Raw genomic sequence first — 23,437 nt, forward strand, 5'->3', positions numbered from 1 at the left:
TGAGAATAATGATACTTGAGAGTCAAGTGGAAATTGTCGATTTAGAGTTAAGCTTTTTGAGGCAGGATTTGGTTAAATAATAACTGTGCCATGAGGAGCCACCAGGTAGAGCTAGAAGTGTCTTGGGAGTCTTTGACAATAGACAGAGCTCTATGGGATCAGACTTTTCTTTCATGACAGTGGAGAAAGTGTTTCTTAGTTAGGATTTACCCAGAAGAACAACTGATAATGTCATGTTAACATCTGAGCTGGCTGGGAAATTTTCAGCAAAACGATTTTGGTTGGAAAATACCCATTTTGTTGACATAAAAACCTGTCTGTTTCAACTAAACTTTCTCTGGGAAGGTTTCCCGAGTCCGGGATGGAACTGAGAGAGAGAGACCTCATAACAGCCAAGAGCCTGGTGGTTTGGGCACTCACCTGGGATGTGGGAGACCAGGTTCAAGACCCTGCTCTCTGTGATTTGGGGCAGGGTCTTGAACCTGGCATCCTGCATCTCAGGTGAGTGCCGTAACCAGTGGGCTGTTGGCTAGTCTCAGGTCTGTCTCGTTCTCTCATTTTTAAATGGGAAATGATCTTAGTTTCATCCTGATACGAAACCAAATGCCAAAATGGAATTCTCTTTTTCTGACCAGCCTGAGTTAATTCTTTCCTACGATTCACTTGTGAAGGAGAAAACTCCCTTCTTTCCCTGCATAGCTGGGAGGGAGAAGAGCACTTGCCCTGGTGCTGAGATACTGCAGCTCAGCTCTCTGGTTCTGTTCTTTGTGTCACAGCCTTCAAGGCCGCTGTCCTGATCCAAAGATGGTATCGACGCTATGTTGCCCGGCTAGAGATGCGCCGAAGGTGCACGTGGAGAATTTTCCAATCCATAGAGTACTCCTGTGAGCAGGATCAGATCAAGGTATGGTGCTAAAGAGAAGGAGACAATGGAATCATGTGCCCTTTGTCGTTGTTGTCTTCATAATTCTTATCGGGCCATGGATGTGCATAGTGCTTTGCAGACCCACACAATCTTTTCCCGGAGAGGAAGGCCCTGGGATGAGACTTTGGAGACCTGGGTTCAGTTCCCAATTGTGCAGCAGACTTTCTGGGCGGCCTTGGGCAAGTCACTTACTTATCCTCTGTGCCTCTGTTCCCTATCTGTACAATGGGGATAATACAATTCCTATTGTCTGTTTAAATTGGAATCTTTTTAGAGCAGAAACTATGTGCATGTACAGGGCCTTGCACATGCCATCTTTTAGCATTTCATCTAAATCCAGTGGGCCCCGATTGGGTTGAGGCCTTTAGGAGCAACTGCAATAAAAATTGATCAGTGATGAAGACAAAATACAAGATCCACTGTATGTGTGTGAGCGGAGGGGAATGGATGAGATGAGGGGAGGAGAAGGGTGACTGTAAGATCATGTGGTAGGTAAGTGAGTAATATGCATATTTAACGACTTCCACAATTGGGTTTTAAATATAGAGGAATTTTTTTCGCAAGCTTCTCTGTTCCCCTTTCTTATGTGTGTTTTCTGTTCTGCCTGAGCAGGCATGAGCTGCGTGACACTTCCTGCCAATGAGTGGGTGGCATCTCGAGGCTTTTGTGGTAGACATCTGGAGGCTGTTTCTGTGGCTGCTTGGCAGGAAAAGTTGTCTCCTGCAATGAAATAGCAGCTCCTGATTTGCTGCCTCCTTTATTTATATTTCATACTTGGTATTAGTTGATGTCTGTTTTCTGGTAAGGTGTTGACGTCCGGATGGCTTCCTAGCCCCTTCCTAGACTTTCTTTTGCCTGTTAATCCCCGTTCACTTGTATATGATGGAAGCCAGAAATACTTAATTGTGAAGCCATGGGGAGCAAATGAAATGGGACAGGATTGGGCGTAATTTGGTAACCCAGCCTCAGGTCACAGCTCCTCTCCGGGGGTTTATGAACACTAGGAGGGAAGCCACATGAGCGCTTACTGCTTAACTTGGCTCAGCATTTTCTCACCTGACTGCCTTAAGCAGAAGTTTGCATCTTTTGTTTCAGCAGGTGAGATATTTTAGATCAGAGAAACAGTAGCTGAAGGGAAAATTGAAATCTGGACAGACCCTCAGAGAGGGATGCTATGATTTCTTATTTTCCATACCTGCAAATCCCTTGAAATAAAACAGGGTGGAGTGAAGCAAAGGGAGTCTTTGCATGCACTCCAGAAGCAGTTATAAGGTAATGCTCATCTTTAGCCTGATCCAAAGCCCATTGACATCAGTGGAAAGATTTGCACTGTCTTCACTGGGCGTTGGATGAAGCCCTTTATTCTTGGTCTCCCAGGGCCAGATTTTTTTTTACTGTTCAATACCCAACATGCTTCCAGTGGGATGAACTCATCTGAAAATCTGGCTGTTAACAATTAGCATTAAATTGGAAAGATGGTTACTTAAATATCACTGGACACAATGTATAATTAATTAGTGGATCTCTCCGCAGTGGGATATTTTGAGGCAAACGGCTCAGCAAGAGTAAAAAAAAAGATGGGTCTTTTATAGGAATAAGAGTATATAGGTAGTTTCATTGCCCAGGGTAGAAATGAGCAGGACTATCAATCCACAGGCATCACAGTATAAATTAATAGCCACCTAGAGCTCATAGAGAATTTCCCCCCCATGGTGTAATACTGCACAATTGGCTACATTTTGTGGGTTTTACATCTTCCATGGAATTATTTTAATTGGCCTCTTTGGGAGAGTGGATACTGGTCTATATAGACCACTGTTCTGCTCCACAATGAGAACAGCTGTGACCGGATTTGCTGTATATACAGTGCAATATGCAAAGGAGGAGGAAGGAGGTGAAAGGAGGAGCTGTGTTCTGAAGAACGCCCCGCGGTAGAGCTTTCAAAGCTTTAGCTCATAACTTAGGGTGAATAACATGGCACTCCTTCTTGTCTTCTGCAGCTTCACAACTTCTTCAGCTACCTTATGGACCACTTCACACCAAGCAGCAGCAAAGAGAGTAAGCCTGTGTATTCCATACGTAGATATGGTACTTGCGGCACTGAAGGCTGCACGCTTAGTGCAGGGTGTGGAGACGGAGGTGGACTCACATGGCTCAATGCTGATACTTCTAGCTGATTAAGGAGTGACCTTACAGGGATCTGAAGGGAGACCTGTCTAGATGTCAAATGGATCCATGACTACAGTGCATGCGTTAGACAGACCATGATTATAACGCAGGCCTCAGGAGTTTGAAGTGGGGTCAGGAGTCAAATAGGGAGATCCCATGGGGGATCTGGAGCAGCCACTACCCCTCTAGGAGTTGGTAGGGGGGAATAAAAGTACACATCCATAATATTATTGTTATAAAAGAGCTTGTCATTGTCAGATGTTCCCTAACGATAATAATCAGGGTCCTGTGGATTCCATGATTTTGCAGCTGCAGACTCCACCCTTGGAGAACTTGCTCCAGAATATTAATTTTCTTTAAAAATATTAAGTTTCTAGCCCTCGTGGTTGTGCCGAGAACTGTAAAAAATATGACTTGAAATCAGTGCAGTGCTGCCTTCCTGAGTTGATAGACAGCCTGAAAACAGTAGCTCTAAGGGGTATGGACTTCCCAGTTTCCCCCAGTGGTGTGTTACCTCTAACTCTACAGGTAACATGTCAGCATTAACTATTTCACTGCTGATCACTTTAGCAAATACATCCAGCTGATGTGCTTATCCCATCATCTCAAAGTGCCTCTCTCGCTTAACTGGGTGCCCCACCTTTTTCTCCCTCAACAAATCCTACAACATGATTCTGTATTGTAAATACATGATACATTTGGGCTACACTGAAGATCTGGATACAGAAGAGTAAAATACATTGACTATTATATCAAAATTAATAACACAAGAGACGCTGCCCTTGTTATACCATTCATTTTCACATTTAATTCTGGTGAGAAAAAACACAAAAAATTCACCACAGACTGGCTGCACCAAAATGCTGCAGAAATCAGGAGGACTTTTAGAAATGCTTGCCACAGAGCATACTGGGCCTTGCCTACATCTAGTCAGAGTCACATCTAGAGCTGCATGGAAATGTTTTGTTGAAATATTTTTTTTCTGTGGGAAATCCCATTTTTGTCAAGATTGAAACATTTTAAAAAAACATGTTGATTTCAGTGAAAATTCCTGCAGAGAGAATTTTTTTATTTTTATTTTTCAAAATTTGAAAATAATTTCATTTTGGAAAATGTCCGCGTTTCTTTCAGATGTCTGAATTTCATTTTGGAATTTCAAAACAAAAAGTTTCCAAAAGCTCAAAGTTTTCAGAATGTCTGTTTTATGGGAAATTTCAAAAATAGTTGTTTTCGTTCTGCATCAGAATGAAAAGAAATTTCAAAATGTCAAAATTTCCTCCATGCAGCAAATTCTGAGTTTTGACCAGGTTGAGTTCCCTCCTCTCCTCCTAATGCAGACACAGTCTAGTTTCTAACTTGATTATGTGCTTTGGAATCAAGCCTAAAACGTTGAGAGGAGCCTACTGCAGGGTTTTTCTCCAATACCCCTCCAGCCTGATGATCTTTAGCAAGTCATTGAAATTACACATTGGGCCCGAATACCCTTTTTTTTTTAAACTCCACCCAGGGGACTTCATTAGCCGCATGTTGACGGAGGAAGAAAGCTACAAAGACACAGAGCTGGAAAAACTCTGCGACTATGAATCTGTAGAGGTGCCAGATTCCTACACTGGACCCCATCTCTCCTTCCCACTGCTGCCTGATCATGCAACTGCCTTACTCGAAGCTTTCAAACAGAAACAAGTAAGTACTCCCAAAGGGGGATTGTAGTGGTTCCCTCTCATTGCACTGCCATGGAGGTGGGGTGGTAGAAGGATAATTCTAGGGGGTTGTCCGCCTCTTTTTTTCCAAACACGTGGTCAGGAATATGAAGAGGAAATTTTTGAGAACATCACCTTCTTTTGCTTCACGGGCCCACAGAATCTACATTTGATTATTCTGGAGGCTACTGACCAAAAAGGTGAACAGAATGTTAGGAACTATTAGGAAAGGAATAAAAAATCAGACAGAAAATATCACATTGCCACTATATAAATCCATGCTGCACCGACTTCTGGAGTACTATGTCCAGTTTTGGTCACCCCAGCTCAAAAAGGATGTAGTGGAACTGAAAGGTTCAGAGAAGGGCAACAAAAATGATTAAGGATACGGAGCAGCTTCCAATTAAGGAGAGATTAAATAGATTAGAGCCGCTCAGCTTGGAAAAGAGATGGCTAATGGGGGATATGTTAGAGGTCTATAAAATCATGATTGGTGTGGAAAAATAACAAGTGTTATTTACCCTTTCAGAGTACAGAAACTAGGGGGTACCCAATGAAATTAATAGGCAGCCGATATAATACAAACGAGGAATTACCTTTTCACAGCGCATACAAATGTAGAACCCGTTGCCATGGGAGGTTGTGATGGCCAAAAGTATAATTGGGATAAAAAAATAATCAGTCTAAGTTCATGGATCATCAGTGGCTATCAGCCAAGATAGACAAGGATGTAACCCCATGCTCAGGGTGACCCGAAACCTCTGACTGCCAGAAGGTGAGAAGAGACTGGGTGGATCTCTCCAAAATTGCTCTGTTGTTTACCCTCCCCCTGAAGCCCTGATACTGGCCACTGTCATAGACATGATACTGGGCTAGATGGACCATTGGTCTGACCCAGTATGGCCGTCCTTATATTCTTACATTCAAATTTTTGACGGGTGTAAATGGGCACTGCTCAGTTAAAATCAATAGAGTTGGATCCATTGACACCTGTAGAGACTTTGGCCTTACATATTTATCCCTGTTTGAACGGGGAGGTGAGCATCTGTTTACCAGTGAAGCCCTCTGTCAACTGATCTAGGAGCAGCTTTGAAGGGAAATCCATTCCCCTTGGCTGGAAGATGGAAGCTGTTATGCTTATAAGAAGCACCCAGGATCTTTTTCAGGGGGAAGGCAATACGCCATGTTTATTGAAGATACAAGAATTAGCATATGCATTCAATCACACCCCCCCCCCACACACACACACTGTCCCGCCAGTCGATGTTATAGTTACCAGTCTAGAGTCCGGATCAATCTAGTGGCCAGCTTCGTTGATCACTGATAGGGAGGAGCTGGGTTCCGTTGGTCGTGATACAATGCTCTGGGGAAGTCTTGGCAGGACAAACCCAAAGTTTCATGGCAAGGGCCCCGATTATATAGTGATTCTTTTTCATTGGGACCAATGAGTTTTGCGCCGTCATGCTGTAATAAATTGTTGTTTGACGAGTGCTCATTTTCCTAAATTGTCCTTCTCATCCTTTGTCTTGTTCTTTCATCAAGTCTCTCAGGGAGTTACCCCTTGCTGGTTTTGATCAAAGCTATATTGTCACCATTGATAGGTGCCTGTCTTATCTTTAGAGTCGTCAATCTGCCCTCCTCTGACATTTCAGTTGGGGTGTGTTGCAGCCTCCTGGCGCCTTTGCATCTGTCTTCGGTTCCTCCCTAGAATATCTGGTTCGGTGATGGCCTTCACATTTCTCTCTTAACACCCATTCCTCATTCACACACAACACAGAATTAATTTACACAGAACATTTTGAACAGGAACATCAAGTTGCAATGCAAAAGAAAAACAATCATTGCATTCTTTTACTTATTTTAAAATGCTAAACTTACAACAAATTGGTGACCCTCAAAGGTCAGTTACTGCCTTGAAATCAGCCCAGACACTGATTCTGGCTGATGCATCTCTACCAATGGCCCATTAGGCCATTCTTTTCTGCTAGTCAAAAAGCTGGCTGGCAGGATATGGTCAAATCATACATCAGTACATTTAATACATACTACATTATTAATCTTTATCCTTCATTCTAAATTATACAAAATACAAACATAAAATCCTACTACTACATGTCCCCCTTTTGACCTCTCAAGAACAATTCTTGAGTGAGTCATATTTTATACAACTGTTTCATAGCAATATACTGAGAGGCAATTTGAGCTTGTGGTTGTAATTTAACAAACATTCTTTTTGTCCAACAGCACATACAACATATTCCTAGCAAGCAAACACAGGACAATATTAACACAACTAGTAATGGGTGAAACAGACAATATGCCCTTAGAAGTCAGGGACCAGCCAGTAAAAACATTTTACCGGTGATAGCCTGTCAGTTCTTTTTCAGACCTAGCAATTTTTAGCATTTCTCCATTTGCATGTAATATTTGAATGACACGCTTCCCTATATCCCTCTGTGTTTACTGTAAAAACGGAGTCACCTTTGTTTCTGACAACAAGCAATCAGTTAGATCGTGCCAATCCAGGCCAAGGGTAACAGAGAAATTAACCGGAGCGGCGGTTATAGTGCTCTGTGCTTCTTCTATCTTTGGTAAATAGTACGTATGATTGCTAGTATATAATACATGGGCATTACATCTACATTCATTCCCTGAGGGTTGGCTAATACTTGCATCTTCCCAGAATACTGTTTCCCAGGATGTAACACATACACATTATTTGTTGTATAAAACACGTCACGTTTTCTAGTTTGTCCCATACGCATGTTCCAAAGATGTGTCCTTGCTGCATGGTTCTGTGGTGACAGGTAGGGACAAGCACACCTATTTCTGAGGGCTCCACTCCGTACACCCTCGGGTGTCCAAAAATTACTTCTCTTTCCCAGCCCACTGACACATAACCTGGGGTAGCCAAAAGGATCCCATTGTCAATTTTGGGAGCGGGCTCACTTTCTATATTTCTGTCTCCACAGACTGTGCGTGAGCAATTTTTACAATAATTTCACCTAATAACAAATCAGACTTAACCATGCTGGAAACATATTGCATCCATTCATGTTTGTAGGTGTCAAACAAGGACCTCTTCCATTGTTTTAAAAGATGCGTTAATACCTGTACATTCCCAGATATTACCCAAAATAGTTCATGTTCAAGTGATGCTAAACTAAGAACTTGCATCTCAGTACATCCTATGGCCAAGGCAGTTTTATTCCCTACTTCTATTTGTTGTTTATACAGCAGCCAGGAGGTGGTGGTCAACCACCCCCACATATTCCATGTTGCTTTTAGGTTTCCCAGGCCTATTTGTACCAAGTCCACAGTCATATCTGCCTGCTTGTGAATGAGACTATCTTGCAGTTGTGGCAAGGAACTTAACTTATTCTTAGTTATCTCCAGGTCTACAGTATTAATAATTCCTGCTCCAAAACCACCTCCTCCTAATATGGTGTCTACGACATCTCGTTTTGCTCAGCCATTGGGGTGTTGATGTGTTTTTATCCAGGCCTTTAGAATAGGAAGGGAGTAGGGTGAACATTTGGGTTCCAATTTGGACACGTTCAGCTGAGTCCAGTCCATACCAATTTTCATTTTTACTAATTGTGGATTTAACAAGATTTTTACTGGATCACACTGAGTCAAAACAATTCTGGTTTCTTTATCTTAATTGGGGTACCTCTTTCAAAGGCATAGTCCCTGGTCCAGGTTCTGATGCGTGTGTCCGGGAACCATAGGCTCAGTTTACTACGGGGTATTGGACAGTATCCCACAATAACTCTTAGTATTGTCCCTGTCTTAACAGGCTTATCTCATTGATATGGTAATCGTGGGTAGCTGGAATGCCAGTTGTTATCCCCATAAGGACCTTCTATTTTAATCCCTATTTCCCAGTGATTTGGTATTCCTGTGGTGTTTATAAGGTAAACCTTAAATCCCACTTCCCCTTCCCAGAGATTATACATAGGTATTTCCTTAGGGTTTTAAGAGTTGACTAGTGTTTTTATCATACCATTCCTTGAGGATCACAGGTAGGAATCCATGATTGGTTGGCAGGGAGTGAATTATTCCTTAAAGATTGGCTTGTGAGCAGGGCTGCATCTTCTCCCATGATCGCTCTAATTATCTGGGCACTAAAAGTTCCCAGAAGCAGGTAAAGCCAGACCTTACACTGGAGTCTCATTTTCTGTGGATTAAAATTCTGATGGTTAAGCAGCACCTCATGCTAAGGTTCCAGGATGTTCTTTTCTGCAAAGAATTCAAACATAATTATTTATGTAAACAGTTTAATTTGTGAAACATGGACCCATTTCAGTTTTCCATCTTTTTCAATGCCGTATACCAATGGGCTAAGGCAGTCCACTATGGAGTAAGGGCCTATCCATTCTCATTCCAGTGAGTTTGACCCCTTTCCCCCATTTTAAGGTACATGACTTGGTCCCGTTTCCCACAGGGCTGCCTTTGTGGGCCTTTGTTTCTGAATTTTGTTGTTCATGTGTTTGATGGCCTGATTAACCCTATACTGGAGGGTGGTTTTATCTTCTTGTAACTGTTTGAGCCATTGAAAATAATCATGCTGAGTTATATTAGAGCTCTCTTCTTGACCTTGTACTAGGTAACTAGGATCAATCATTAGGCCCATTGGATGTCCAAACAGAATTTGAAAGGGTTGAATTTTTGTCCTTAGTCTATTACTGCTGCGGATGGCAGCCAAAATCAGAGGCTGTTTGTCCGGCCAGTCTTTTCCTGTGTGATTTACTACCTTCTGCAGCGCTTGCTTAATAGTAAAAAAAAAAAAAAAAAAAAGAAAGGGAGGACTTGTGGCACCTTAGAGACTAACAAATTTATTTGAGCATAAGCTTTCATGAGCTACAGCTACATAGGCTCACGAAAGCTTATGCTCAAATAAATTTGTTAGTCTCTAAGGTGCCACAAGTTCTCCTTTTCTTTTTTTGGGGGGATACAGACTAACACGGCTGCTACTCTGAAACCTTCCTTAATAGTGCGGTGCGGTTCATGCACTCGACTTGGCCTGAGGACTGAGGCCAATATGGTATATGGAGCTTTTGTTTAGTTCTCAAGGCTTGTATCATTGTTGTAAAGATTTCTCCTACAAAGGCTCCCCCACTGTCAGAATCTATCATTTCAGGGGTGCCATATCTACATACTACCTCATTAAACAACTTTTTGGCCACCACCCTGGTGCTGTTATTTTTAGTGGGAAATGCCTCCACCCATCCTGAAAAGGAATCCGTTATTACCAATAAGTACAGGAATCCTTCCTTACTCCTTGGCAATTTGTCAATAAAATCAATTTGAACCCTGTGCCTCGGCCCGAGCCTTCGTTGCTGCATCCTGGGTTGCCAGTGCAGAGGATGAGCCTTGTCCTGAGCACATCGCACACAATTTCGCACCCATGTTTTAACATCATCTTCCACACACTCCCATTCTGCTGCTTGCTTTAACCTTCTGAAAGTCCCTTCCACTCCTTCATGCATAAACTGATGGGTTACATTAAGTAACTCCTGTCTTTCTATTTTTCCTGGAACTCAGTTAGGGCGGTCTGTAGTGTCATCTGTTGGCTCAGATGTGTCAGCACAGACATTCCTTTTCTGACCTGTGGTTACAACTGCTGTGTCGTGTTGTCGGGCTATTATATCTACCCTATTATTCCAGGTGGCCTCCATACCCGTTCCTTTACTGTGTGCCTTTACATGTCGCACCTTTAACTGTTTAGGGTTCTTTGTTACCCACTGGTAAATCCATTTCCATTCCTCTGAATATGCAATATCCTTTCCATCTGCTGCTTTCTACCCGTTCCTATACCAATCATGTATCCAGAACTGTATCCCCTTCATTCAAAAATCACTGTCAGCATAAATATACATGGGCCATGGGGAATTTTCATATTGCCTTAAAACCTGATAAATTGCGTGGAGCTCGGTATGCTGAAACAATCCATTGTCTAAATGTCCCTGATAGCTCACCTTACCTGATCACTCTTGTTACAGTGTGTATGGTAACACCCAATGTTTCATGTTCTCTGTGTATATAAATCTCCCCACTGTATTTTCCACTGAATGCATCCGATGAAGTGAGCTGTAGCTCACGAAAGCTTATGCTCAAATAAATTTGTTAGTCTCTAAGGTGCCACAGGTCGTCCTTTTCTTTTTGCGGATACAAACTAACACAGCTGCTACTCTGATTCCTCTTCTAACTTAATGGCAGAGTATTTTACACATCTTTTCCCTTTTACTACCATTGCACTCCCGTCAGTAAGCCAGACGTGCTTTTCTTTACTCACGGGATCTAATTCTTCCAGTGTGGGTGCCTCTACCAAGGCAATTCTTTGCTCCAGAGTGACGTCTGGACATTCATATTGGTTCCCTTTTTCAATTAGGGCATGTTAGCATGTCTGGCTTGGATACCGTTTCTGTGGTCACCCCTCTATTAACTAAAATAAGCGTCCACTGGGCCATTTGGGTGTTTGAGACTTTACCTCCCATCAATCTCCATGACAAAATGTACTTGAGAGGAGTGTGGGTGCTTTGGATAGTAATAGGGGTCGTTCCTGTGAGGGGCTCAAAAGATTGTACTGCTCTGACGGCTGCTAGACACTCTCATTCACAGGGGTCAAAATTTATTTCTGCTCCTTGTAATTTCCAGGATTCATATGCTACCGGCACTAGCTTTCCCTCTTAGTTGTTTTGTAATAGTGCGGCAGCCAAGGGCATGTTATTGGCTGTCAAACGAACAACAGAAGGCTGTGATTCATCAGGGAAACGCAGGGCTGGGGCTGTGAGAGCCTTCGGTTTTAGCAGGCTCAAAGCGGAGTCCTGCTCTTTTCCCCATTCCCATTTTGTCTTTTTCTTTAGCAGTTTCCACAATGGGTGAGTTATTTCAGCATATTTATAAATGTGTGGTCTAAGAAAATTGAATCTTCCTAGCAGAACTCTTAAAGAGTGGGTGTCGGTAGGGGCCGGCATTTCCACCAGTGCCCTTACCTTCCTCTGATCTACTTGTCTCCCTTCTTGTTCAACGACTATGCCCAGGTATGTAACCTGAGGTGGCATCAACTGAGCAAGCCTTGTCTGAGGATACTTTGAACCCTGTTTCCTGAATTAGTGCCAAAACTTTTTCCGTTAGTGTTTGAGTTTGCACCTCAGTTTCCCCAAATATCAAAATATCATCTACATATGAAAACACAAAAGACCTTTCTTGTGGACTCAACTGGTCTAGCATAGCCACAACGTGCCAATGGGCAATAGCCAGGCTGTTGTGATATCGCTGGGGCAACCGACAAAAGGTCCATTGTTGCTCCTTTATTGTAAAGACAAACCCATCTTGTGAGCCCGGGTGTAGGGGTATGGCAAAGAAACAGTTGGCCAGATCAATAACTGAGAAATATTTAGATGTGGCTAGCACTTTTTGCTTGACCTGTGTCATATCAGTCACAATAGGGACCATAGGAATGATTCCCTTATTGATTCTTCCATAATCAATTGTTAGACGTCAGGATTGACCGTCTGCCTTTAACAACGGCCACACAGGGGAGTTAAAGCGTGAATTCATTTTTCGAATGACCCCCTGTTGTTCTAATTCTTGGATGGTTTGCACCAATCGCGCCTCTGCCTCTCTCGGGTAGGAGTTTTGTTTTTGGGGAGGCACACATTCCCCAACAATCTTAACACAAGCATTAATTTTACCGCAATCTGTTTTCTTTTGAGAAATACTGAGGGAAATTTCTAACTTCCAAAGAGTACCTCTAGGCATATTAATCACCCCATTGTTTTTGAACAGCCAGTCAGATCCCAGAATAATTTCATCAACCATATCAGGAGTTTGGATCAAATCCCCTAATGTCTCAAACCCTTGCACCGAAAAGGGGACTTGGGTCCATTCTCACCCGAGACTAGGTTTCCCTTGAAAGGATTTCAAAGCTACCTGTTTTAATCTTTTTTTTCTGCTTTTGGGGTTGTTTTGATTAAGGATACAGCAACTCCTGTATCTATTACAGCTAGTGTAGGGGTACATCCACCCTGCTGAATATAGGTGGATGTGGTCATCCCCTGGGATCCCAGGAGATCGTGCCTATGAACCTCCATCTCTGTGCCCCTACGGGGGGTGGGAGGTTTCCTCATTCAGAGGGCCCCTCTATTCTTGCCCCGGAAAAGGGAGTGGGTCTGGGAAGCATTACAGTGAGGAAGGAGGGGGTGGTGCACTAGGAGTTACGCTAGCCACCTCTTTTGTTGGGGTTTTCAACCTCATGGCTTCCATGACTAGTTCTAGTGTAGGGGCCCTGTTCCACTGTTCTCCGTTTGCCCTGTCCGGCGAACCTCATTTTCCGTGTGCCCACCTCCTTCATTTGATTGCTGGGAGGAGGCTGTCTGATATTACCTCAGGTCTGGATATAACCGATCTCCTTGTCGCCCCCAGTTTCCCCATCCACGGGATTGTCCTCTAGTATATCCTCCTCAGGACCCCGTGATTCCCTTTGTGCCGCGCTCATTGGTGTATGTAACTGCTGGTTCTAATGCAGCTACCTAGGCAGCTCTTTCTTTTTTTTTTTTATAGTGGGCTGTGGTCCCGAATGGGTAGTTATTTGTTGGACCAAGCCTCTTAGTTCCCCTAGGGTAGCTGGGCCACCCTCTTGCCAAATTCCAAGTCTCCCGGAGTAGTAGGGGGTTAGGGAAGCAGCAGTCTCTTAAGGATTGTACACTGAATGCCACTGTATCCAGTGCTGTGGCGTTGCCCAACGGTGTTAAGCCAGCCATTATCTGCATCAGACCCCATCGGGTTAAATAATTCTGGGGGTCTTCAAGGGGCTCTTGGGTTGTGGCTACGGCTTGTGCTATGAAATTGTGCCTGCCTATTTGCTCTCCAAAAAGTCCCATTACAGTCAATATGTTGCTGTTCTCGTCGACTCTAATCCTGTCTAGGACCCTCCGAATCTCTGAAGCCGTGCAGCCGCCCACCAAGCGGCAGACTTCAGTGGCGTTCAGCTCTTCCCTTATGGCGAGCAAAAACGCATTAGAACAGCATCTGGAGAAACTGTCCTTTTTTACGGGTCCCGGACGATCAGCCATGGCTTTTAGGTCAGTGGCTGATACAGGGACAGTGGTGATAGTTGTATTTCCCCCTCCCTCTGCGGGGGTTGAGACTGTAGTTCGTCGTATGGCTGCAATAGGGTTTTGTTTGAAAGGTTCCAATCCCTGGGGCTCATCCCATATATCTCCATTCCAAGCTTCACTAGGGTCCCATTCTCGCTCCCAGTTGGGGATCTCGCCGTATTGGGCTTGGTCCCATTCTCCTGCCAGCACAGCTGTTGCTTGGCAGGTGGCAAACCCCAGTTGTTTGGAGACATTTAATAATAGATTCTCAGCGGTTGTGATTGGCAGAGGCCCTACCTTGTTCTAACGTTAGTTTCTTTACCATTTCCTGTAAAACCTGATTCCCTTTTTGTATTTTCTCTTTTTCCTCTAGCTGTTCCGCTAATCCCTTCTCTTTTATTTTAGCTTCTCTTAGGGTATCTTGGAGAATGTCTAACTGGCTTTATTTTCATTCTGAGTCAGAATGAAAACAAATTTAAAACCCCCCAAATTTCCTGTAATACAGAAAGTCCAGTTCCCGACCAGCTCAGTTAACAAGGTGGTGGCTCCTTGCATAATAGCAGTTCTCTGAGACGTTCTCCTTCAAGAACAGTGCTGTTAAAAAAAAAAAAAGAGAGAGACCCCTCTGGTGTCTCTACAAAGGCTTGGCTAGACAAACCGTCTGTGCACTAAGTATCCACGTGATGCCTGCTGCTGTACATTCAAAGTCCCATAATGAACTTTGATCTCCTCCACTTTGGAACAGGGGTAGGTCAGTGCTCACTAGGTGAGCAGGCAGGGTTCACTTGGACAATTAGTGCGCAGCAGGGCAGTGTGAGGTGGATTTACAACCCAGCTTGCCACGCACTAACTGTTCGTCAAGATGTGCCCTTAGTTCAGCAGCATTAAAGAAATCCTAGATACGTGTGCTTCACCTGGACACAAGGCAACACAAAGTCGCACTTTCTGCGGGGAAGACTAAAAATAAGAAACGCCTGGAGGAGACTCTTTTCCTACCTGGAATATCTGGGCTGTGGCTGTCTGGAAGAGAGGCAGCAAGGTCTAGTGGATAGTGCACTGGACTGGGAGCCAGGAGTCCTGAGTTCTATCGCCAGCTCTGTCACCAGACTGGCATGTGACCTTGGGCGAGTCACTTCCCTTCTCTGTTGCTGTTTCCTGTCTCAGCCTGTGTCTGTCTTATCTGTTTAGTTTGTAAGCTCTTCCTGGCAGGGAGTGTCTCTTCGGTGTATGTACCATGCTAGCACAACAGGGTCCTGATCTCTGTTGGAGCTTGTAGGTGGTAACAGGTAACCACTAAAACAGCTGCCCTTGTCCTGTGCCACAACACACTAACTCTCGCTGTCTCTCGGCAGGCCAGATTTTCAAACACGTTCAGGCCGCAGCAGCTCCCATTGCTCTCAGTGAAAGGCGCTGTTCAAAATCTGGCCCCTAGCATACTCCCACATAGAAGAATTGCAGCTAGTCCTTCCTAACTTGGCTACTGCTATCTCAGCTGGGCTGGCCCATGTACACAGTCCAGGTCTCCTTTCCCCCGGACCGCTCCTGGACACCTTGTTACTAGCAGTAACATGTTAGGTGGCCCTTTCCATTTGGAAGTATCATACTAACAGCTTGCCCAAGTCCGTTTGCTTCTGCTCCCTGAACACTGTCATGTGGTGAACTTCCCACTCTAATTCCCTTGATTTCTCCCAGTAGCAGCTCCACGCTCATTATGTCTTAAAACTCCTGCACGAGACCAGGAGACATCTCATGCAGCTGCCAAACATCAACCATGTCTCCACCTGCTACAGCGAGGAGATCACTGTCTGCGGTAAGAGCGCTCGAAAGGAAACCCCCTCGAACATCCAGAACTAGCAGCCACACATGTGGATGGTGATTGTTCTTAAATGCAAAACAGTGTAGGCCAAATCCTGCTCTGTAATAGGTGTGTAACCCCAGTATGTGTATAACAGAGCAGGATCCGGTGCTGTTACTTGTGGTGGTGTAGCTTCAAAATGGTATCGCTGTGTCTCTGTATACAGTGGGAAATCAGGTTGGATGTCAAAGCTCACCTTTACCTGCTGCATTCAAGTCAAATCAAACCTAACCGTTAGAGGGCCTGAGTCTTCATACTGACTAGGCTTTGCTCAGCATCAGGAGCTTTGTCAGCTGTATTCTTTCCCTATTTTAGATCAGTTCAGCCGCTGGAATATAAATAGAACTGCCCTGAGACTTGGCCATGCACATTGTGGTCAGTGAATCTAGTGATGCTAGTATTCAGGCTGCTATAGCTCTGCTGTAACAGGAGAAGTTGTGGAAGGGAAGGGGGCTTGGGTGGGGGTGCTCCACGAGAGCAGTTCGGGGGAATCCAAACCATAAAACCCAGTTAATCATTAAGGAGAATGAACAAGGCTTGTGATGCATCCTTAAGAATTAGCTGCTTTATTGAATAGACCCAGTTTTGCCATTAGTGTCTGTAGAAGTAACTAAAGGCAGAGCGTCTTTAGTTAGTGTAACTGGGCGCAGGAATTGCCCATGGGAGACTTGTGTATGTGGATGGGAGTGCAATGCATGGTAAGTAGCAGCAAACAGTAATAGATGCTTCTGTGGGACTAGGTGGAGATTTTATTTTTTTAATGATTCGACCTCTTTTGGACCCCTTTTTCTGACGACAACATCTAGTGGGTCCGGGGACACAGAAAGCAGCTTTGATTTATGGAAAGCGATTTAATGGCCGTCCCTTTTGTTAAGCGACAGCATGAACAGCTTTGCTTTGTTAAATGTCAGGGAGGAGGAAAGCATGCCCTGAAATGAATGTCTTTTCATGTGTTAGGAGACTTGCATGGCCGGCTGGATGACTTGTTTCTGATATTTTACAAGGTATGTACTGTGCTTTGCTAAGAGTCACACTGGCCCATCCTGCGGCCTTTACTCATGGGAGCAGTCCCACCGATTGCAGTGGGGAGTATTCTCCAGCATCAAGCTCTCAAAGCTGCCTTCTCACGTTCAGCTCAGTTGGTTTGGAAATGGCTTCCCTAAACAAAAGCTTATCCCTGGTTGTTGTTTAAATCTGTTATTACAGCTATTGTTCTAGTTGTACATTTTTTCCAAGGGTTAATAGTCAATTTTTTAAAGCTAGAAGACAACACCTGACTGTTTTCTTACCACTTGTTTGTATCCCTACATGTAAAGTGATAGGAGGCTGCAGAGCAGATACTGGCCAAGACGCTCAGGTGGGGTAAATGGTTGTAGAAGTCAATGGAACTGCAGCCATTTGGATCACCAGAGGAGTCAGCCAATCGAATTACCAGCTTCCTTCTGCCTAATCCTTTACAGTACAGTTAGCATTATACTGGGTGAAATCCTGGCCTTAGAAAAGTCAAGGGGAGTTTTGTCATTAACATCAGTGGGGCAGGAATTTCACCATAGGGCACAATGACTAGATGACAGTACTGATTCTTTTTAGTTGCTGACGTGTATGATAAAAAGAACAGGAGGACTTGTGGCACCTTAGAGACTAACAAATTTATTTGAGCATAAGCTTTCGTGAGCAGTGAGCTGTAGCTCACGAAAGCTTATGCTCAAATAAATTTGTTAGTCTCTAAGGTGCCACAAGGACTCCTTCTCTTTTTGCGAATACAGACTAACACGGCTGTTACTCTGAAACCTGTGTATGATAAAGATGCTGTGAATCAGAGGAGCTGGAACACGGATATATGTATGGGTGGCGGTGCGGAGGACGCAGGGAGGGCAGGATTTGCCGTCTGTCCCCTTCTTGCCCTGTGGCATTTGACTGTATTTCTTGTTTGTGTAGAATGGCCTTCCCTCCCCGGAGAAGTCCTATGTGTTCAACGGGGACTTTGTGGACCGAGGCAAACAGTCCATTGAGATCTTGATCATTCTCTTTGCCTTTCTCTTGGTGTACCCAAAGGAGGTTCATCTGAACCGCGGAAACCACGAGGACCACATGGTCAACTTACGGTATGGGCATGGACTGCGGCGGGGTATTGGAGTGCACTGTGCTTGTTACTAAATGGCTACTCAAAATCGTCTCTTCTGTTTCCATCTAGCTATGGTTTCACGAAGGAGGTCATGCAAAAATACAAGGTAGATTTGCTTTGAAATCTCACACGTTCTTTTCTGTGTCTGGCACACACTTCCTGGTGCTTCACCTCCTCCTTCCTGCTCTTGTCTTTCTAGGTCCATGGGAAGAAAATTCTCAAGATGCTCCAGAATGTCTTTTGCTGGCTGCCACTGGCCACCTTAATCGATCAGAAAGTCCTGATTCTACACGGCGGGGTGTCTGACGTGACTGACCTGGTGCTGCTGGCCAAAATCCCAAGGCACAAGGTACATCATCTTTGTGGACTCCTTGAAATACAAAGGCACCACTGGTTTGTGATTGTGAGAGCTTGTTTATCTCTGGTATCCTGGCCAGAGAGAATAAAAACCCAGAGAATGGCTTTGTAGTGGAAGCATGTTTAGATCCCAGCTTGAAACGGACTGATTTGACTTAACTGAGTGTGTGCACTAGATGTAAAGGGGAGGAGAATAGAATGGCTTCTGGGTTTCTTTTCAGTGGGAAGAACGTAGTTTCGGTCCTGGGTTGTGATGGATTTTGATGTAGTTAAATGGATTGGCTGAGGCAGGCTCTGTGATCCAAAGGGAGTCAGTAGTAAGGGTTAGGACTCTGTCCCCTTGCTCATGGATTGTTTCCCTCGGAAGCACTGGTCCCCTTGCTCTGTACCCCCTGGCTTGTAATTCCTTTTTCAACACTGGGCTTGAGGATGGTCTGGTGTGGGTAAGGCACTACAGGGTGACTCAGGAAATGGGGGTTCTAGTCCTGGCTCTGCCCTAGGCAGATTCTGGAGTGACCTTACGCGAGTTACTTTCTCTCTGTGTGCCATGCTTCACCGCACTTCCCTACTGTGCAGGGGTTTGGGGAGGGCACATTTTCTTCTGAGGGATCCTGCTGTGATAACACCCACAAGATCTCTCCCTATAACCCGACGCCCAGCCAACCCACTCTCAGCTGCTGAAACTCTCTGTAAGCTCCCTTGTAGCTTTCCACATCCCCTCCAGGAATGACAGGAATCCCTGATCCCCTCCTCCTTCAATCACTAAACTCTCCTCTTACCTTCCTAAAATCAAGTATCTTTTGCTTGTCCTGCTGCCAGCCCTTTCCACTTTCAGCTAGTTCGATTTCTGTCCGGGTACTGACATGGATCTCTTGATCATAGGATCTTAGTACCTCTTAAGCATGTAAGGATTTTATCATCACATCACCCCTGTTCAACAGTGAGGCACTGCCCTCATTTTACAGATGGGGAAACTGAGGCACAGGGGGGTGGGGTGACTTGCCCAAGGTCACCCAGCAGGCAGTGGTAAAGCTGGGAATAGAATCCTGTCTCCACTAGACCATCCTTCCCAGCAGCACTAGCTTGGTTACATCCTACTTTGCGCAGGACTCCACAATAGCTAGGGCCAGACCAGTAAGAGAGTATGATTAATCCCAATTTGACAGAGGGGGAAATTGAGGCCAGGAGTGCTGCATGACTTGGCCAAAGCCACAAAGGTGGTGTTTGTGTTGGAGCCAAGGTCAGAACTTGGGAGTCTGGTGCCCAGACCCACCTCTCTCTCTCTTTTCTTTCAGTTTGTTTCTGTGTTAAGGGGCAAAAAGAGAAAAGAGAAGAGTAGACACATGGACTCCAAAGCGATAAATGGCGAGAGCCCTGTGGGTGTTGATCCTCCGAGGAGCAGTTCGTTCCCTGGCTCATGCCTCCAGCCTGAGCTAGCTAGCGCTGCGAGCTCGGCCAGCAGGGCGGAGCTCTCCCAGTGGGTCCGGCAGACGGTCCAAGAGGAGCTGGAGAAGTGCCGCAAGCAGGTGGGGTTCGATGAGACTCCAGGGGACAAGGAGCTCACCTGTGTCAGCTCCGTCACCATGACCGAGTCAGAGCTGGAGTCCTGTGAAACAAGCGAGTCTAGCCAAGAAGAGTGGAAGCAGGTGAGTTCAACCTTGTTTCATTTGTCTTAGAGAAAACCGCACTAAGAATAGTGTAACTTTTGAGGGAAATTAAAGTCCTGGGAACTCTTCTTCTCCTTTTAATACATTGTCGCTAGTTTATTTGTCTCTTTGGGGCAGAGACCATCTTCTTGTTCTGTGTATGTACAGTGCCTGGCACAGTGGAGTTCTGGTTCATCATGGGCTCCTAGGTGTTATGGTGGTTATAATAATAATACAGAGCATGGTTGTGTGTTGCCGCACCATGGTATTGGAAATATCTCAGTATTCCCCAGTGCTTAGAGGAAATGATACCTGTGGAATCTCAGATGCTCTGGTGTGTGCAGTGTTGGTAAATGTTAGCATTGCAGCGGCAACCACTGTACAGAGTTGTCATGTATGTTTGATCTCTCAGATTGTAGATATATTGTGGAGTGACCCTATGCCTCAGGAGGGCTGTAAAATGAATACGGTGCGAGGAGGCGGCTGCTACTTTGGACCTGATGTGACAGAGAAGATTCTCCAGAAGCACAGTCTGCAGTTCCTGATCCGCTCTCATGAGTGCAAACAGGAAGGCTATGAGTTCTGCCACAATCGAAAGGTAGCTGGATAGGCCAATGCTAATGGGTCAGAGTTCAGAGTATTGGAGTGCATTTCCGTACTATCACTTTGGGCTTCTTTTGAGTTTTGCTTTAACTCTGAATTTCTTGGAGTCTAATGTTGATAGCTGTTGTTGATAACTACTGGACAAAATGCCTGTATGGTTTTTACCCTGAAGTTACTGATACATGCTTTCCACCTTAAGTCACTTTCTGGCCTGGGAATCTTGAACTAAATTACACTCCAGATGGATCTGACCCGCAGACTCTGGCCCTGCACACAGACCAAGCATTGAAAGGTGCTGTACTTAGCAAAATGGAATCCTATCTCCTTCATTGCATAATTACCCCTGGGGCTTCCAAACGGATGTTCTGTTCAAAACTGCTTGCAATGATGCCAGGTTTGAAAACCGCAACTGTGTTTAACGAGCAGACACAGGACCAAATTCTGCTCTGAGATACACTAGTGTAAATCCAGAGTGACTTCACTGACTTCAGCAGAGTTAGTCTGGATTCATAGATGTAGGAGAGGAGAATGTTGCCAAGAGAATTCAGTAAAATGATGAAAGTCTGGGGATGGTGTCCAGTGACTTTAGCCATGCACACAGAGAACATGTATCGTTTTCATTCTTCCCTTCCCAAACATTCTCCTAGAATTTCCTTTCCCCAAACAAGTTATACTCCTTGATCCGAGCTCCGATTGGTAAATGTGGATTATCTGTGTGTATTGTAAATGACTGTCCTTTTTTTTCATTTAGGTACTGACCATATTTTCCGCTTCAAACTATTACGAGATTGGCAGTAACAGAGGAGCCTATGTGAAACTGGGGCCGGACCTGATCCCTCATTTTGTGCAGTATCAAGCTAACAAGACAGCCCATACATTAACTATGAGACAAAGGCAAGACTTTCTAGTTTAGTGTTAGAAATGGCACAAAAATACAAGGCTGTTATAGTGTTAGCCATGCTATTAAGAGATGCACTTTGGATCATCAAATTCCACTTTAGGATAAACCAGAATTGAGATTGATTAATCCAAAACCCCAGATATGAACATTCCTGACGTTTTGAGAAAGTTTGGATCTTGATTAATCAAGACTGGGTGTCTTTCTAAAAGATGTGCTTTAATACAAACAGAAGTTATGTGCTTGGTACAGGAATTACTGGGTGAGGTTCTATGTGTTATGCAGAAGATGATCATAAACTCTTAATCTTTGGTCCATTTCCAGTCTTACACTTTATATTGAAAAGGGAACTCTTGCCATTTACAAACTATCTAGAAGTTTGACTCGATCACTTCAGAAGCTGATCATCCAGCATGTTATAAGTGGCTGATCTCATCTGAACAACCGAAACAAATGCGGACAAACCAAACCTTTGTTGGTGAATTAGGAATAACACGTGTGTCTATTCCTGGGACCAAGCGAGGCTTCTGAACCAATTTTAGCAGGGTCCTGAACTAGTTATGTGGGATGGTGGTGGGGCGTTTTGTAGCACTGGTCATAGTGCCGTGATTCATGTTGGGATGAGTTACACCAAAGCTACGTGGCAGGGTAACTTGTGTAAGCTGGTGTTGCAGTTTGGTTTTAACTTGCCTGCAACAAATGCTCTACACTCATGTGAGACAAGGGTTTGTCCAGGGCATGCGTGAATGGTCCGGCAGGGGCAGAGGCTCTTTATCTCGCTCTCAAGTGATGAGCTTTTTTAAAATGTCTGGCTCTCTTCTGCTTCTTCTAGGATCAGCAGAGTGGAGGAGTCAGCCTTTCGCGCGCTCAGGGAAAAGCTCTTTGCTCACACATCAGACCTCATCTGTGCATTTAAGAGCTACGACCAGGATGGAACTGGTAAGACTAAGCAAAGAAAGAGTTTCCTGTGCACTGGTAGGCAGTGGACAGGGCACCAGGCGGGTTTCCCTGGTGTAATGGAGCAGACTGTCTATGGCAGCTGTACAGCACTGGTTGGCAATGGGCTCAAAGGGGCATAAAGCAAGAGTGGGAAAACTTGGGCCTTGGTGTCCAGGTTGCTGCTGCCTGTGACCTTTGGAAACTTTGCTCTTAGGACAGGGAAAGATACCATATCTCTGCCTGTAGTGACATCCTCTCAGCCCCAGATCAGCTGATCTAGCTGTACCTTGACTGGAGGAATGTCACTCCAGTGCAGAGCTGTAGGAGTGAAAATAAGGCTTGTTGAGGTCCCATGTAGTCCGTGGACGATATAACCAACAGGATTACTAAATAAGCAATGCTGTTCTTCAGCCTCCGGTTCCCAAGGTGCTTTCACGAGTGTCCCTTTCAAACAGGAACCATCACACTGAGTGACTGGGCAACTGCAGTAGAGTCAGTCTTGCATTTCGGACTGCCCTGGCGGATGCTGAGGCCGCAGCTGGTGCGCGGCACTGCAGGGGGCCTGCTGGAGTACAGATCCTGGCTGGATGACTTAGCTGTGGAACAACGGAGCAAAGAGGTAACTAACAGTGCAGCCATTCCTCAAAGCACGGTAGAAGGCTTGGACAATGAAGCCCACTTGACCACCAAACTGACAGGGCCTGCAGATCCCATGCTGATGAGTGCATGAATATGCTAGGAAAGCCTAGGAGAAATTCTTCCTGTAGGCCCTCATCCAAACCCCACTGAAATCGATGGGAAGATGCCCACTGAGTGTTCAGTAGGCATTAGATCAGTCCAATGAGCATTTTATTCAAGTAGTTAATAATTATATATTTATTTCTATTCCTTAAACACCAGCAAGTTAATCCCTTAATCCTCACAACAATCCTGTGAGGTAGGTAGGGACCAAACCTTTTTGTTCAGGGTAGGAGCGGATTTGTGTTCCTTTTATTAGCTTTTTTTTTTTTTTGTTAGGGTTCTTTTCATGCCACAGGAAGCCACTTAGGGGGCCGAAAATTAGAAAAGAAAAACAACACTAGAACTGGGGACCCAACTGGCATATTTAGATCCAGA

The 23,437-nt window shown here is 44.7% G+C and overlaps 1 protein-coding gene across 1 annotated transcript in view; it reads left to right on the forward strand.

Annotated features, from left to right (window-relative positions):
• PPEF2 (protein phosphatase with EF-hand domain 2) overlaps nt 1–23,437 on the forward strand; it is a 34,497-nt gene that overhangs the window by 9,007 nt on the left and 2,053 nt on the right. The window contains exons 3-15 of the mRNA XM_077814908.1: nt 777–904; nt 2,926–2,983; nt 4,602–4,777; nt 15,594–15,708; nt 16,711–16,757; nt 17,692–17,858; nt 17,948–17,984; nt 18,078–18,227; nt 19,531–19,881; nt 20,294–20,479; nt 21,236–21,378; nt 22,215–22,321; nt 22,777–22,940. Of these exons, the coding sequence (XP_077671034.1) occupies nt 777–904; nt 2,926–2,983; nt 4,602–4,777; nt 15,594–15,708; nt 16,711–16,757; nt 17,692–17,858; nt 17,948–17,984; nt 18,078–18,227; nt 19,531–19,881; nt 20,294–20,479; nt 21,236–21,378; nt 22,215–22,321; nt 22,777–22,940 (1,829 nt within the window). The remainder of the gene's footprint in view (nt 1–776; nt 905–2,925; nt 2,984–4,601; nt 4,778–15,593; nt 15,709–16,710; nt 16,758–17,691; nt 17,859–17,947; nt 17,985–18,077; nt 18,228–19,530; nt 19,882–20,293; nt 20,480–21,235; nt 21,379–22,214; nt 22,322–22,776; nt 22,941–23,437) is intronic.

Source organism: Eretmochelys imbricata, chromosome 4 (assembly GCF_965152235.1).
Source record: "Eretmochelys imbricata isolate rEreImb1 chromosome 4, rEreImb1.hap1, whole genome shotgun sequence".
NCBI classification, from domain to species: domain Eukaryota; kingdom Metazoa; phylum Chordata; order Testudines; family Cheloniidae; genus Eretmochelys; species Eretmochelys imbricata.